Consider the following 15,978-nt stretch of genomic DNA (forward strand, 5'->3'; position numbering starts at 1 on the left):
GCAGGTAAAACCACAGGGAGATGGGCTGCGGTTTCCCGGGGCGAAGAGGTCGGGTCTCTTCCCTGGTGTGCGGGGCTGAGGGGAGTTAAAGCGCTGTGGGTGTGAGCGACTGCTGGAGAATGAGAAAACGGTGCTCGCCTTCCTCAGGTAAACGCTGGGGAAGAAAAAAAGGCAGACTGCGGAAAGAAGAAAATGAAGGAAGGGGCTGGCGATGGAGGGCGGACGGAGGTGAGCTGCCCTTGGGCCACCGAGGGGGGGTTGAAAGACGTGGCCTCCTGGTTGCTTTCTCGTGTGCTGCTGGCATTGCTGCAGTTCATCCCTCCGAAGTATTTTAGCTGGCGTTACAGTTACTCTTGTTCCCACTCAGTCTTATTGCCTAAACTTTGCCACAGAATTACTTTGTTGCTTTTTACACCTAGTTGTATTGGTGCAGTGGGAGAGCAGCTCAGATTTCCATAGTTGCTGCTTGGTCGTGCCTTCCACTGTTCCTCTCTGTGCACCAGGAGGTAGGCAGCACATCTCTGGGATGAGAAAAGCCAGTGCAAGGTGCTCCGTCTTTTCTGTCTTCATGGTGGGTAAACACCGATCCCTCTTAACTGCCCAGAGAGGGCCGGCTGCTAGCCAGCACTCATCCTGAGCCAGCTCCATAGCTGTATAGCCTTGGTTATGGCCCAGTTGATAGTTGTCATGTGATGTGATGTGTAGGCTGGAGGCAGTTCCTGCCCAGGTGGCTCTGAGTAGAAGTGTTCCCTCAGTTTTTTGATCTAATTAGAAAAAATTATTTTTATGTTGAACTTCTGCAGTCTTTTCAAATTTATTTTTGTCCTTGTGTAGCTTATTAAACAAGTGTTTAATAAACTGTGTAGTAGCTCATTAACTTACATGGAGTTTATTAACAGGTGTACAGTGGTACATTTCAAAGCAATACTTTTCAGTAAACTGAAGCTTTATTACTATATAATTAATCTGTAATAGTAATGATTAGTTGTTAGATATGGCACGTATATAGACACGGTCACACAGCTGCTTGTGAAGATCCATTCTGTTTGCATTCTTGACGTAATGTGATATTAGAGAACTCTAATAATCTATTGTGTTTTTTTTCTTTTCTCTTTATTTACTAAATATAGCTGAATCCCTGGCCTGCATTTATCAATGAGCGGTTAGAGATGTACAGTAAACTTAAAGCTGAACATGATGCACTTCTTGCAGAAAGAGCTGCAAATAACAGTAAACCCATTAAAGTGACATTACCCAATGGCAAGCAGGTTGATGCTGAATCTTGGAAGACTACTCCTTATCAAATTGCTTGTGGAATTAGGTATGATTCTGTTCTATGTTACACTCAATCATTTCTAGACAGCTCTATGTCTGCAGCTTGTAGCTGTGAGGGTATGGGTAATGTGTAATTTCTTTCCTAGTCATTTATATCTCAGCTGTTCTCAAGGCATCTTGTGTATAATAAACTGGAAGTAACCAACAGGGTTTTACTTTTGGAGTATAATATTTTTGTCCTATGATGATGCAGTTTCTAAAATTAAATAAGAATATAATTGAGATCTTTTAGACCCCTATTACTTGCATATTTTTCCTCACATTATGAACTAATTTGCTAATAAATTTACTCTTATGAGACTGAACATTAGCACATACAAACAAGTTTGCACTGACCTGGAGAAGATGACTGCTGGATGAGGTTTCAGTTGATTTCAGAGAGAGCTAACAGTATGAGTATCTTTCACTTAACCACATTTTTACTTGCATGGGGGATACCCATCAAAAAGACCATTGTGCATCTCTGGGTTACTCAAACTTGCTGTGGAGTAGATTTGAATAATGCACACTGAGCACCCTGACAGTTGAAATTACAAAAATTAGGTGATTCCTAGAGATGAAATGCCATTTTTTTCATGCTTAGGTGGCTTGTCATTGGAACCTTCTTTGCTTTTCTGACTTGGGATCAAGGAAAGTGTTTTTTGCCTAGTGGATACAAAACTGTAAAGTTAATACATCAGAAATTATATTTGGTAATTTTTGAAAGAGAAGCTCTGTCTTTTATGGCAAAAGGATTTTGAAGTCAGGTTAGTACTTTGAGGTGGCTGCCTCTATGTCAAATATGTTAATGAATGTATGAATGTCAAGTATACAGCACAGTTTTCTACCCTCATCTCTGAGATGTGAGTAGGATTTTCATGAATGTTCGAGACTGGCTAAACTGCTCTTTTACTTGGAATTTATTTATGACATTGTTCACACTCTGAGCACTCCTGAAAATCTTATTCAACATGGAGGGCAAATTTGGGGAACTTCTACTTGCTGATTTCAAAAGATTATGTACTGTGTATTTATTCTGTAGTCAGGGCTTAGCTGACAACACCGTTATTGCTAAAGTGAACAAGATGGTTTGGGATCTAGACCGTCCTTTGGAGGAGGATTGTACCCTGGAGCTGCTTAAGTTTGAAGATGAAGAGGCTCAAGCAGTGAGTATCTTCTACCAAAATTTGTTTGCTCTTGGATTTGCATTAAACTCAGCCTTGAGTAGCTACTTACATCTTTACTGTATATAAAAGATGAGACAGGAACAGGTTTGCTGTGTAGGTACATCTGCATTTTCTAATAGTTCTTTACAAGGGAGAAGCATTACTGCAACAATATGCATTTTGCTATGTATTTGTGGCCTAGCAGTTACTGTAGTTAACTACAGTCTGCAAGCAGTTACTGTGGTTTATGTTGTCTATTGTCATTACAATTTTATATTTGCAGTCTTCGTGTTAATGTAAAATAGGTCTTTTGAACTGACCTCTTCAGCACTGACTTTGAAAACCATACTGAGTACAAAAGTACTGTTTATGTGTAGTCATAAAGGTATTGAGGAGGCTGCTCCTTTACTTTGTACATGCAGAAGTACATACTTTATTTTGGCTGCTCATTCAGATAAATGTGCGTATCCAGTCAATTTGTAAATACTGTCTTCAGAAGAAATCAGTTAGTGCAAGAAGCTATCAGTCAAACTCATCACAGAGGTCTTGGAGTCAAGCTTAGCATTTTCCTATTGCCTGAATGATGGCTCCTGTGAGATTTATGTTTTCTAGTCTGTGGAAATAAAAGCAGACTGAAGTTGTATATATTTGGTTTAAATTTGTCAAAACTTCAGGTGTACTACAAGATGAAGTGTAATTTTTGACTGTGAACTGTTCTACTTTCAGTGCAGGATTTCCCACGCGTAAAATCTTTGGATTGGGACCACAGTCTTATGTTGAAAGTGAACCTTTTGGTCTTTCTGCAGAGCTGATTGATTGAAGTTCATACAAAAAAGAAGTTTCAGAATTAGTTTCCTGACTTCTTGACAATAATTGAATAATTTCAACAATAGTTGAAAATAAGAAATTATTTGCTCCCAAGCTGTAAACAATTTTCCAGTGTTGCCTTTTGGAAATATTGGTGCTTAGGATGAGAGTGTTGCTGGACAGGTCGCATGTGGCATCTGCATCAAGTATCCTTAAAAGCAAGCATTTCAGAAAAGGTTTTAAATAAAATATTCAGAAATGCATTGTGCGTATTCAGTCTGATCCCCTTGTTTTTTTTACTTCCATTAGGTATACTGGCACTCAAGTGCTCACATAATGGGTGAAGCTATGGAGCGAATCTATGGTGGCTGTTTGTGCTATGGCCCACCAATAGAAAATGGATTTTATTATGACATGTTCCTTGAGGAAGGGTAGGTTTTGTATTTTTTTTTTTTTTTAGGAACAAGGGGATGGGAGTCACACCAAAATTTCTGTTATCTGGTTGTTACTGGAACAAAGTAATCTGCACTGCTGTAGACTGCTTTTTTCTTGGCAGTGTGTCCCATTCACAAGCAAGAGCATTGCAACTGGATCAGAAATTGCAAGTGAAAGCAAGAATGATTCGCTTTTTTGTTTGTGTTTATTTTAGGGGAGTATCAAGTAATGACTTTTCTGCTTTGGAAACATTATGCAAAAAGATAATGAAGGAAAAACAAGCCTTTGAAAGACTGGAAGTAAAGAAGGAAACACTACTTGAAGTGTTCAAGGTAGGCTGTTTTAGAAGGCTGTTTCTGGCATTGTGCAGGTATTCTTTAAGTGTTTGTAACTTTAGCCACATGCTCTGTTAGTGGTAGAGGAAGGTCTATCAAATTAAATTTGTAAGGCAATATGTTCTTATAAGCTCATTTATGATATTTAACAAAAATATGAGTGAAGGTTTAATTCTTAGGTTTTCAGGAATGTGCATTAGATTTTCTGCAACTCTAAAAATTCTCATTCTTCCTCTGGGTGACCTTGGCAAAATCTTTGAAGCTACATTCTTCATTTATTTCCCACAGATGTAAATTTGCAATATATGGTGTGCAGTTATGTGCCTATATTGTGTTGGCTGTTAGTAGAATGCTGTGATGTTACTATAACTGCATGTGCTAATGCATTCAGAAAGCTTCATAAAGCATTTTTCAGAATGAGGACTTCTGAGAGTGTCCAAACAACACTAAAAGCTGATCCTTTCTCTTTAGTACCTAGCTGCAGATAATTTTCTGGCATTCCTCAGATAGATGTTACTCAGTTTTTACTGTTAGGACATCAGGAGCATCGTAGTGTCATTCAGGTTGGATGGTACCTCCGCGGGTCTCCAGTCCAACCTCATGCACAGGGCATGGGGTCAACACTGAAGTCAGACCAGGTTTCTCAGGGCTTGTCCACCTGGGCCTTCAAAACCTGTAAGGATGGACACTGCACAACCTACTCTTTGGGCAGCTTGCTCTTCTGCTTGAGTATTTGTCTGTCTGTCTTCTGTAATCGTCTTTTGATGCAGCATAGCATCAGGTTTGCAAATAATTTAAACTGCTGGGCCATTTGCTTGCTTAACAAGGAGTTAACAAATATGTGTGTTGCTTCTCTTTTCAGTATAATAAATTCAAGTGTCGCATCCTGAATGAGAAGGTCAATACTCCAACTACAACAGTATACAGGTAATTATGCACACATTGTAGTATTACTGAATGCAGCTTTCTAGGATGAAATACACCAAATGAATGTTTTCCTGTTCTTAGGTGTGGTCCCTTGATAGATTTATGCAGAGGGCCTCATGTCAGACATACTGGCAAGATAAAGACCATAAAAATTCATAAGGTAAGTGCTGAAACTGCACTTAGACAAATGTTCTCACTGAAAATGTGTTTCTGTCTTTGGGCAACATGATGGTGGCTTATCCAAGAACATATAGCAAAATGGGTAACCTGGCGAAAAAACTTGATGTAACAAATTGGGAATGGGTTGTGTGCTAGAATGAATTTGACATGGTGTGAAGCCCACCTAGGTGGCCAGGACCTGCACTTCCACAGATAGGAGCATGAGTGTGGTTAAAGGCTTGATTGAACTCTGTCAATTAGAGTTCATAGTTTTTGCTCAGCTGATGGTTATAACTGAGTGTGAATAGACAGTTGGAATAGGGCAGCTACATAGAGAGCAAATAAGCTTAAAAAAAGACAAGAGAAGCCTTGAAACAGATTTACATATTCTGTTCACCTATTCTTTATGGATTTTTCTAATCAGTGCTCTGAATTTAAGATAAAAACTCTCCTTATGCCTTTGTAGTTCTGCGTTAAGTATAGCGATTTATTAATAATTGCTTTCCATAGCAGGTAGGCATAGTAAAACACGGAGACTCTTCCTTTTCTTAATTGTTTCATTTATTTTTTGTATGCAGAATTCTTCTACCTATTGGGAAGGTAAGGCTGATATGGAATCCCTCCAGCGGATCTACGGAATTTCATTCCCAGATGCAAAAATGCTGAAGGAATGGGAGAAATTCCAGGAGGAGGCTAAAAGCAGAGATCACAGAAAAATTGGGAGGGTGAGACAGTTTTTCTGGTAATCTATTTCACAAACACTCTGTGGATCTAACCCCTTAACTATAAGCATCTTGAAGATGGTGTGTATTTGTTGCCACAACCAGGATGTGACACAATTGTATTTTCAGTTGAGTTGCAAAATCAGGTACTTCTCTCTTGAAGAGCATCAGAAGTCCTAAAGCAAATAACTTCTCTTCAGACTTTTCATGGTTTTAAACACAATGACATTCTTATTCCACAGATCAATCAGAACAGAACACAAACACTTTGGTCTGCAAAACATGAACACTTCAGTCTGCAGGCAATGCTCATTCCTACGCAGTTTGCTCCAGCCTGTTCACTCACAGTTCTCCTCTTCTGTGCGATTTCAGAATCCATAATACATTTCTATGTTTTTTGTTTGGTTGGTTTTGGGTTTGTTTTTCAGACAGAAACTGCTGGCAGGTAATTGATAGTCTTGAACACCGTTACAAGGTCCACTGCTAGGACATCAGGAAAATACACAGAATAATTGACTATATGCAGTCCTCAAGCACGTGCACAGTTTGTCACGTCAGCAAACTACAGTTCACACATTCAGTTCATGTGCAAATGATTAGAGAGCTGCAGAAGCAGAACTAAACATTATTTGTCAATGTACAAAAGGAGCTATGGGACCTAGTTAGAAGTTACACCTAAATGTGAAGTTATCTCCTTCCTTTAAAAGTGCTGATGGATATATAAATGCTAGTGCAAATGCATTTGATCTATTGGTATTGGTTTGGGGGGGGGGGTGTTTAAACTTAGATTAGTGATGCCCAGTCAGTAATAATTAATTTGTGAATGTTAAGTGAGCTGGTGTACAAATACTAAGTTTTTCAAATATTTTTCTGCAGGACCAAGAACTGTTTTTCTTCCATGAGCTCAGCCCTGGTAGCTGCTTTTTCTTGCCAAAAGGAGCTTACATTTATAACACATTAATTGAATTCATCCGGGTAGGTAATGTCTTTTGGAAATCTTCTTATAGAAGAAAATGCTTAATTTTAGAAAAATACATAACAACATGCTATGTATAACAGTATAAACTAACTTGAAATGAAAGGCTATTAATTGTCTTAGTTCTGTAAGCCACAGAACTAAAGAAAACTGGTTTCTTTGAATTGGTCTTGTCACAATCTCTGCTAAGTTATGTTTTTTATCAATACTTTATATCTGCAGTTAAAGCAGTGATAATGATGCTTTATAATATAAATTCTTTGACATCTGACAGTACAGCTAAGCTCACACGACAGCAGTTCCACTGATGCATATTGATTTGTTTTAATAAACTTATTAAATTTGGCATTGTAGAAATACTTGTTATGAAATTATGTGAAGGGAAAAAAAATCCTGATCTTCCTGTTGTAATATGTAAAGTCTGTCTTATTGTATATTTGGGCTGCAATATACTATCAAGTGTCATTGAATAATTAGAGGCTGCTGCTTTGCTTGCAGTGAGGAAACTTGTTCTTCTTCCTTACTACAGAGTAATTGTTTGGGGGCAGGGTGGTGCTGGCAGAAGGGATGTATCCTGGCCTGTCCAACTTGAATTCTCCTCTCTCCTCTCTTCCCTTCAAGTCATGGACTTCCATAGGGCAGCATTTGTGTATTTTTATGGTTGCAGAATGAAGGCTGATTACTGTTACTTCTGATTGCTTTATTAGTTATTTTATGTACTACATCTGTCTTTTTAGAGTGAGTATCGAAAACGTGGATTCCAGGAGGTTGTCACTCCAAATGTTTTCAACAGCAAACTATGGATGACTTCAGGGCACTGGCAGCATTACAGTGACAACATGTTTTCCTTTGAAGTGGAGAAAGAAATCTTTGCTCTGAAGCCTATGAACTGTCCAGGACACTGGTAAATACACAGCAAATCCAGTTTACTGAAGATGATGCTGATTCAGCAAAACCCCCCCTTTTCTTTTGCCTGCTTAATTGTGAAGATGGCTGTCTTCAGGTATCCAGATGCGACATGCTGTCAGGAGGGATGTAATTATGAGTCATGTTGTCTATGTGCTCTCTTTGAGACACTGAGAAATGTAATTTTTTTCCATTATTACAGAGACTGGTTTAGACCTGAAGCTTACCTTGGTACTACAAAATCTGGATATCTAAAATAGATACTGGGGCATTGTCCCTTTTGTGGCAATTTAGGTATTCAGGTTTTACTGCTTAGTTTTAGGAGCTGTTTTATCTTCTCACTGTGAGATGGGGGAAGCCTACCAGCTATAAAAGGATATCTGCATTTGTTTTCCTGACAAAGCTTAAATGTGAATGACGGTTGTATTCGGATTACATCATTCGCATTATGGGCATCTGCATAGGTACTGGCTGCCTCTCATTGACTGTCTTTTGCAGAATTTTGATTCTGGATGTGTTTCAAGTGATAAACTTTTCCTTCAGCCTTATGTTTGATCATCGTCCAAGATCATGGCGTGAGCTGCCATTGCGGTTGGCCGATTTTGGTGTTCTGCATCGCAATGAACTATCAGGAGCTCTTACAGGACTCACTCGAGTACGTCGGTTCCAGCAGGATGATGCTCACATATTTTGTGCTATGGAGCAGGTATGGGCTGCTGTTAAACGAAATTGGGTATTAAAATTGTATTGATTTTTCCATATTTGAGACTTTATTTCTAATCTCATAAAGATTGAAGAGGAGATAAAGAGTTGTCTGCAGTTCCTGCGTACTGTGTATGATGTCTTTGGCTTTTCCTTTAAACTGAATCTCTCCACTCGTCCTGAAAAGTACCTGGGAGACATTGAAGTGTGGAATCAAGCTGAAAAGGTAAACAGTAGTTTTATTAACTTTTTATGTGAAAGAAAGGCTGCAGCTGGAAATCCTGTAAGAACATATTACATTCTGGGAGGTACAGCGACAGCTGGATATGAGCAATATAACTTTAATAACTGTCTTCGGTTCAGTCTGGCTGCTGTAAATAGCCTAATCTTCATACAGAAGCAGTCTCCATGTCAGAATCCAATTACCTCTCTCTCCTTTCTCTCTCCTTGTATTTTTTTTGTTAATAAAAAAGGAAGAGAACCAATTCTAGCAGTCCCTGTAATAAGACTTAGAGGCATCTTCCAAAAGCCAGGTGTATCAGGGTGGATTCCTTCTCAATATAACCTACAAAGTTTGAATCTAGTACAAAAGTTTCTTGCATCTTAGCGGACGGTGCTTGTTCGGCCTCATCCAAAATGAATGTATTATTTTAGTTTGTTTAAATTTGGGCTTTTTTTTTTTTCTTTTTTTTTTTAGCTGGGGCTCTTCCAAAACTTTCCTTTTTCAGAAAATAAATTAGTTGCAGCAGTAACTGAGGAGTACTGAGAACTGGCACTGTCACTTATCTGTAGCAGCAGGCTGACCAGATGCTGTAACATGAAAGACAGGAAGTGATTGAGAAACAGAGTGTATGTGCCCTTTTTTTCTAGCAACTCGAAAACAGCCTCAATGACTTTGGCGAGAAGTGGGAGTTAAACCCTGGTGATGGAGCTTTCTATGGACCTAAGGTTAGTATGTTGCTAACCCCTATCTGGGTTTGGCTTTTAATTCTGTTTGGACGAGGCAAAAGTTATACAGCTCCTTGCTTTCCGTTGATACTACTGTAATATTGGCAGTAGGGGTAGCATGCAAATACTGTTCTTTGCAGTATAGTGGGTGAGCAGAAAAACCCCTGAAGTCTTCATGTGTTTACAAAATGTGCTGAATGCTGCTTTCCCCATAAAGACAAGTGTTGAGCATCTGTTCGTGCAGAATGTTTGCCAGATGACTTCAAACAGATACCTGACCAAGACAAAGTCTCCATCTAGTTAACATTCTGCTCTAAGTTAATTAAACAAATCCAGATGGATGCTAAAGGCTGTTAATACATGAAGAGTGTTTTTCATATTTTATTATCAGCAAGGGGGAGAAAATAGTATTGTGATGCTCTTGGTTTTATTCATGATCTTCTTGGTAAAGACAAGTGCTATTTTTCACTTACTGTTCAGCACTTTCCCTTCCAGTGTAATGTCATAACTAAATTTTTCAGTGTCAATATGTGTTTCTAAAGCACTGGTGATGTTCAAGTTTGGCTGATACAGAACAAAACTGATTGTTAAACTGACGACCTGATACAAACTGAGATTGTTAAAAACTGGGATTAGGAAGAGGGGATTTTTTTATAGTTATCTTAATACCATTTTAAGACACTGTACAGCTGAAATTTAGTGGTTTTCCAGATACATAAACTCTGACATACTCGAGAAAGGAATAATACTCTCTGATCCTGGTCTTCACATAGCTTTAACACTCATTTCATTCATTAAACCGAGTTTACACATATAAACTATTTGCTTCTTAAATTGAGCTGATTGGTTTAGTGGGAGACATGAACAGAAGGTGGCACTGTAGGATCTGTATTACCATAGCACTTGCTGGATTAGAAGTAATCCAGTGGGTGATAGGTGAATCCTAAATTATGAGAAAAACAAAAATAAATTTATTGGTTAAACAAATATTTGAAAAATGTTGCTTTTACAGGCACATTAAGTTGCTTGTGGGTTTTGTTTTTTTAAAAAACCCCTTACACTGTTTTTGTGGTTTTGTTGTTTGTTTTCTTTTTTAAAGCTGTCTCATCAGTTTGCACATATTAAGTAGAGCTTTCTAGAAATTTAACAGAATCATAGAATGGGTTGAAGGTGACCTTAAAGATTGTCTAGTTTCAACCCGCCTGCCATGGGCAGGGACACCTCCCACTAGACCAGGTTGCCCAAAGCCTCACCCAGCCTGGCCTTGAACACCTCCAGGGATGGGGCATCCACAGCTTCCCTGGGCAACCTGTTCCAGTACCTCACCACCCTCACAGTAAAACATTTATTCTCAATATCTCACCTAAATCTGCCCTCTTTCAGGTTAAAACTGTTACCCATCATCCTATCACTACACTTGCTGATAAAAGAGTCCCTCCCCATCTTTCCTGTAAGTATTGGAAGGCCGCTATAAGGTCTTCCTGGAGCCTTCTCTTCTCCAGGCTGAACAACCCCAGCTGTCTCAGCCTGTCCTTGCATGGGAGGTGCTCCAGCCCTCTGATCATTTTTCTGGGCCTCCTCTAGATGTACTCCAACAGGTCCATGTCTTATGTTGGGGGCCCCAGAGCTGGATGCAGTACTCCAGGTGGGGTCTCACAGGAGTAGAGCAGAGGGGGAGAGTCAACTCCCTCGACCTACTGGTCATGCTTCTCTTGATGCCAGGGGTTGCCACGACCCAGGTGCAGGACCTTGCACTTGGCCTTCATGAGGTTTGCACAGGCCCACCACTCAAGCCTGTCAAGATCCTTCTGGATGGCATCCCTTCCCTCCAACATGTCAACAGTACCACATGGCTTGTCATCAGCAAACTTCCTGAGTTTGCACTCAGTCCCACTGTCCATGTCTCCCATGACGTTGTTAAACAACAGGGGTCCCAACACCAACGCCTGCGGAACGCCACTCATCACCGGTCTCCACTTGGACATTGAGGTATTGACGGCAACTCTTGAGTGCAACCACCCAGCCAATTCCTTTTTCACCGAGTGGTCCTTCCATCAAATCTATGTTTCTCCAATTTAGACACAAGGATGTCACTCAGGACAGTGTCAAATGCTTTGCACAAGTCCAGGTAGATTATGTCAGTTGCTGTTCCCTTATCCACCAATGCTGTGACCCCATCATAGAAGGCCACCAAGTTTGTCAGGTATGATTTGCCCTTAGTGAAGCCATGCTGGCTATCACAAATCATCTCCTTATTTTCCATTTGCCTTAGCATAGTTTCCGGGAGGATCTGCTCCATGATCTTGCCAGGCACAGAGGAGAGACTGACCGGCCCGTAGTTCCCCAGTTCTTCCTTATTTCCCTTTTTAAAAATAGGGGTTATGTTTCCCCTTTTCCAGTCAGGGGGAATTTCACCAGACTGCCGCAACTTCTCAGATATGATGGATGGTGGTTTAGCAACCTTATCTGCCAGTTCCCTCAGGACTCGCAGATGCGTCTCATCAGGTCCCCTTGACTTGTGCACCTTCAGGTTCCTTAGATTGTCTGCAACCTGATCTGCTCGTACAGTGGGCTGTTCTTCAGTCTCCCAGTTCCTGCCTTTGCCTTTTGCAACTTAGGTGGTGTGGCTTGAGCACTTGCCCGTGAAGACTCAGGTAAAGAAGTTGTTGAGTACCTCAGCCCTCTCAATGTCCTGGGTAACCAGGTCTCCAGTTTCCTTCCAGAGGGGGCCCACATTTTCCCTACTCTTCCTTTTATCACCAATGTACCTGTAGAAGCTTTTCTTGTTGCCCTTGATGTCCCTGGCCAGATTTAATTCTATCAGGGCTTTAGCTTTCCTAACCTGATCCCTGTCTGCCTGGTCAATTTCTCTCTACTTCTCCCAGGTTACCCATCCTTGCTTCCACGCTCTATAGGCTTCCTTTTTGTGTTTGAGTTTTGCCCAGAAGTTCCTTGTTCATCCATGCAGGCCTCCTGGCATTTTTGCCTGCCTTCCTCTTTGTTGGGATGCATCACTCCTGAGCCTGGAGGAGGTGATCCTCGAATACCAGCTGGCTCTCTTGGGCCTCTCTTCCCTCCAGGGCTTTATCCCATGGGACTCTATCAGGAGGCCAAATTCTGCTCTCCTGAGGGTAGGGAGTTTGCTGTGCACCGTCCTCACCTGATATCTTTGAGCATAAGGACAGAGAGCCTTAAAAAATTACTTGTAAATCTTTCAAAAAAAAGTACTACATTTATGTCTATATTCAGTCATCTAGTAAAATTCCAGATGAACTTGTAAGTAAACTACTTCTGATTTCTCTCTTTGTATGCTAATTGAATCAATTTCATTTTATGGGTTGTAGGTGAAATGTGTTCTAGCAGCTAATCATTCATGATGTGAAATGCAAACAAAATCTAGTCATTTCCTCAGTTGATTTGAAAGAAGGCAAATATCTACAGGAACCTTTGTTAACCTTAATTCACCTTGTACTTGCACCTAATACACTCTTGCCAAAGTAAGGTGAGCAAACGTGTAGCATTTTGCACTGGTTTTAATGGAAACTAGTTGAAGTTACATTTTTAAGTTAAGCTCTGCATCTAGGGTACCTTTAAACTACTTGGTTTTTTATTTCTACTCTGTAATTTGATGATTTGAAATTAAAGAATGTGGACAATAATTTAATTTGATAGAAGCTCTTTGGTGAGTAGCTGAACTATGATGAACTCTGGCTTCTGAATACAAAATTGAAAGACATTTAGAACTTCAGTTAATAGAACACTGATCTGTTTGATACGTAGATTAAAATAAGGCACAGAGCCCCAGCATGCAGCCATACTGGTAAAATGATGCACAAGAGAGCAATGTGATGAATACATGTTAGGACAGTGTAAATTTACTGCTTTCTATCCATCTATCTGTCTAACTTGTATCATAAGTGTACTCAGGATTAAAGACGCAATAGAAAGAATAGGCTTGACTGTAGATAGAGTCAGAACAAGTGCCATTGATTAATATGATCTCTACTGGTAAGTGGACTATTTAACAGTAGGATTCTCATCCCATCCTATGTTCATGCCCTGAATTTGTAACATAAACTGTAAAGTATTCAAGTACTTCATAACAAAGGAGTGTAAGTTTGCCAGTTTGAGGTTGAAGAAATCCCATTTTTGGCAAGACATATTCAGTTCTGATCTTGCTCATGTGCTGCTGAACTCACTCAGTGAAAAAGCCCATGAGAGTCCTAGATTGAAACTCACAAAAAATAGTCTGAAGTATTAAATGTAGTTCTCCCCTGAAGTAATGCAGTCTACTTGCTCACCCTGTTCGTAGCTCTAACATTTTTTTGTATCAGAATCTACAAATCATTGAAGTCCTCGTGTAGGCTGAAGTATGTTGTCTAAAACCACATATAGTTCCTTTGCACTGAGTGAAACCTTCAATCTTAAAACAATGAGTTTGCTTTCAGAGGGGCATGCTTGTATCTTAAATTGCAGTAAAAGTTTGTGTGTTTTTGTTTCTAAGATTGACATTCAGATTAAAGATGCCATTGGCCGCTACCACCAATGTGCTACGATCCAGCTCGACTTCCAGCTGCCAGTCAGATTTAACCTCACCTTTGTCAGGTAAGCACAGAGGCTGGTGGCTTGAATTACAAAATAATCTAACTTTCCTGTCACTTAAAGGCATAAAATTACATCAAGAAAAACCCTTACATTTAAAAAAAACCCCAACTTTTTTCACAGCCACGATGGTAATGACAAAACCAGACCAGTTATCATTCACCGAGCTATCTTGGGATCTGTGGAGAGAATGATTGCCATTCTAACTGAAAACTATGGAGGCAAATGGTAAAGTTGAAAAGTAGATTTTTTTTTAATTCCGGTTTGATCAAACACTTTACGTGGAAGAGAAATTAGCCACAACTGTGCAAGAGTGAAGAAGGTTTGTTCTACTTGCTTGCGACAGAGACATGCCATAGTTGTGTCACGGGGCAACTCCTTCTGAACCACCTTCCTTAGATATTAAACAATTCTAGATATGGTAGCCTCAACTTGATACCACTTATGCAGCTGCAGCATACAGCTTGTCTGGCCAAGGTGTGTATCTTTCAACTTTGCTTTTGTAGCTGGGCTGTCTTGCAATGAGTCATTCATATAGGTCATCTCCTTTACCTGCTGCAGTATATTACCTGCTGGGGATGACCCCTCTGATTATAACAACTCAAAAGTAAATGTTTACCCACAATTATTTACTAATAAGCTCAACAATTCCACTACGATTTCTTGTCTGTTGTAAAAGACAATTTGAATCTTCAGGTCAAAAAGATTCTTTTAGACCGTTCTTTTTGGGAGATAAACTGTAACGAGTATAGGACTGATTGCCTCTGAACCCAATCTAAGCAGCTGGCTTTATGAATCTCTTGTGTAGATTTTAGTCTTATTTGTTAAGATGATTTTTCTGAAAAGCTAAACTGAAAGCTATATAAACTTGTTTTATTTGTTTATTGAAGGCCACTCTGGCTGTCTCCACAGCAGGTAATGGTGGTACCAGTGGGACCAACATGCGATGAGTACGCTCAAAAGGTGATGTATATGGTTTTGGAGGGGCTTTTTCAGTGTATTGTATTTAGTTGAGATACTTGGTTATTAATGATTTATAGTATTTATCCCAGATAAATGTCGTAAGTCTTTGGATATTACATTGCGTAATCTTTATATTACAATGACAAATAGCTGATGTAGTTGTAGATATACCTTAAAGAGGATCTGAAATAGATCTTGACTATCTTTTAAACAACAAATGCTATAAGCTGAGGCTTATATTTTTGGAAAACTTTGTTTTTTCTCTCTAGCTCAAAAGCTGTCTTACTCTTCAGGTTCTAGTTTCCCTTGGCCATCTGCATCTTACAAAAGCAGTAAGAAAGATGAAGATGAGTCTTTGCATATTTAGCATCCAGCAAACCTTCTCCTCTATTTCTTTCAAGCACATTATGGATAAGTGAAACAGTCTGAAAAACTAAAAAAAAAATCATCTAATCGGAAAGCCCAACAATCCTGCTGCCTTTCACAATGTCAAACTCAAATCACTCTTCAGCCCAAAACGTTAGATATTCACTTCACTGCTTTGTTATTCAGTGTGTATGTATTTGCACAATAGCTGGCCTGTTTTCATTTCTTGAACTGGACTCATCTCCAACATGTGAGACAATGACAGTGCCTTTGTTTTAGGGGTAAGATAAGCTTGACTTGCCTAAGTCTAGAAGTCATAAACAGTTCATTGATGTGAATATCCTATAGTGACAGTTTAAATATGTTTTCTCCTAGGTCAGGCAGCACTTCCATGATGCTGGATTAATGGCAGATGTTGATGTAGATCCTGGGTGCACGCTGAACAAGAAGATCAGAAATGCTCAGCTCGCACAGTACAACTTTATTCTGGGTAATGTATAGCATGTATAATGTATTTGTTACCTTATGCTGGCTGACTTTCTTGCATAGGTTATAGGATTTGGTCTTTCTTCTGTGAGCAAGGCAGAGTGGCAGACAGTGTTTTAGGGAGCACCTAAGAGCAGAGAGCCTCTGCTGCCTGCATGACAGGG

The 15,978-nt window shown here is 39.7% G+C and overlaps 1 protein-coding gene across 1 annotated transcript in view; it reads left to right on the forward strand.

Moving 5' to 3' along the window:
• Positions 1 to 150: 150 nt before the first annotated feature.
• TARS (threonyl-tRNA synthetase) overlaps positions 151 to 15,978 on the forward strand; it is a 17,363-nt gene continuing 1,535 nt past the window's right edge. Inside the window, exons 1-17 of the mRNA XM_010086821.1 lie at positions 151 to 228; positions 1,131 to 1,321; positions 2,357 to 2,480; positions 3,597 to 3,718; positions 3,937 to 4,054; positions 4,920 to 4,984; positions 5,066 to 5,144; positions 5,722 to 5,868; positions 6,742 to 6,840; positions 7,579 to 7,745; positions 8,291 to 8,453; positions 8,538 to 8,675; positions 9,320 to 9,397; positions 13,902 to 14,002; positions 14,123 to 14,227; positions 14,890 to 14,967; positions 15,709 to 15,818. Coding sequence (XP_010085123.1) covers positions 193 to 228; positions 1,131 to 1,321; positions 2,357 to 2,480; positions 3,597 to 3,718; positions 3,937 to 4,054; positions 4,920 to 4,984; positions 5,066 to 5,144; positions 5,722 to 5,868; positions 6,742 to 6,840; positions 7,579 to 7,745; positions 8,291 to 8,453; positions 8,538 to 8,675; positions 9,320 to 9,397; positions 13,902 to 14,002; positions 14,123 to 14,227; positions 14,890 to 14,967; positions 15,709 to 15,818 — 1,921 coding nt within the window. The 5' untranslated portion in view covers positions 151 to 192. The remainder of the gene's footprint in view (positions 229 to 1,130; positions 1,322 to 2,356; positions 2,481 to 3,596; positions 3,719 to 3,936; positions 4,055 to 4,919; positions 4,985 to 5,065; positions 5,145 to 5,721; positions 5,869 to 6,741; positions 6,841 to 7,578; positions 7,746 to 8,290; positions 8,454 to 8,537; positions 8,676 to 9,319; positions 9,398 to 13,901; positions 14,003 to 14,122; positions 14,228 to 14,889; positions 14,968 to 15,708; positions 15,819 to 15,978) is intronic.

Source organism: Pterocles gutturalis, unplaced genomic scaffold (assembly GCF_000699245.1).
Source record: "Pterocles gutturalis isolate BGI_N339 unplaced genomic scaffold, ASM69924v1 scaffold10516, whole genome shotgun sequence".
Classification (NCBI taxonomy): domain Eukaryota; kingdom Metazoa; phylum Chordata; class Aves; order Pterocliformes; family Pteroclidae; genus Pterocles; species Pterocles gutturalis.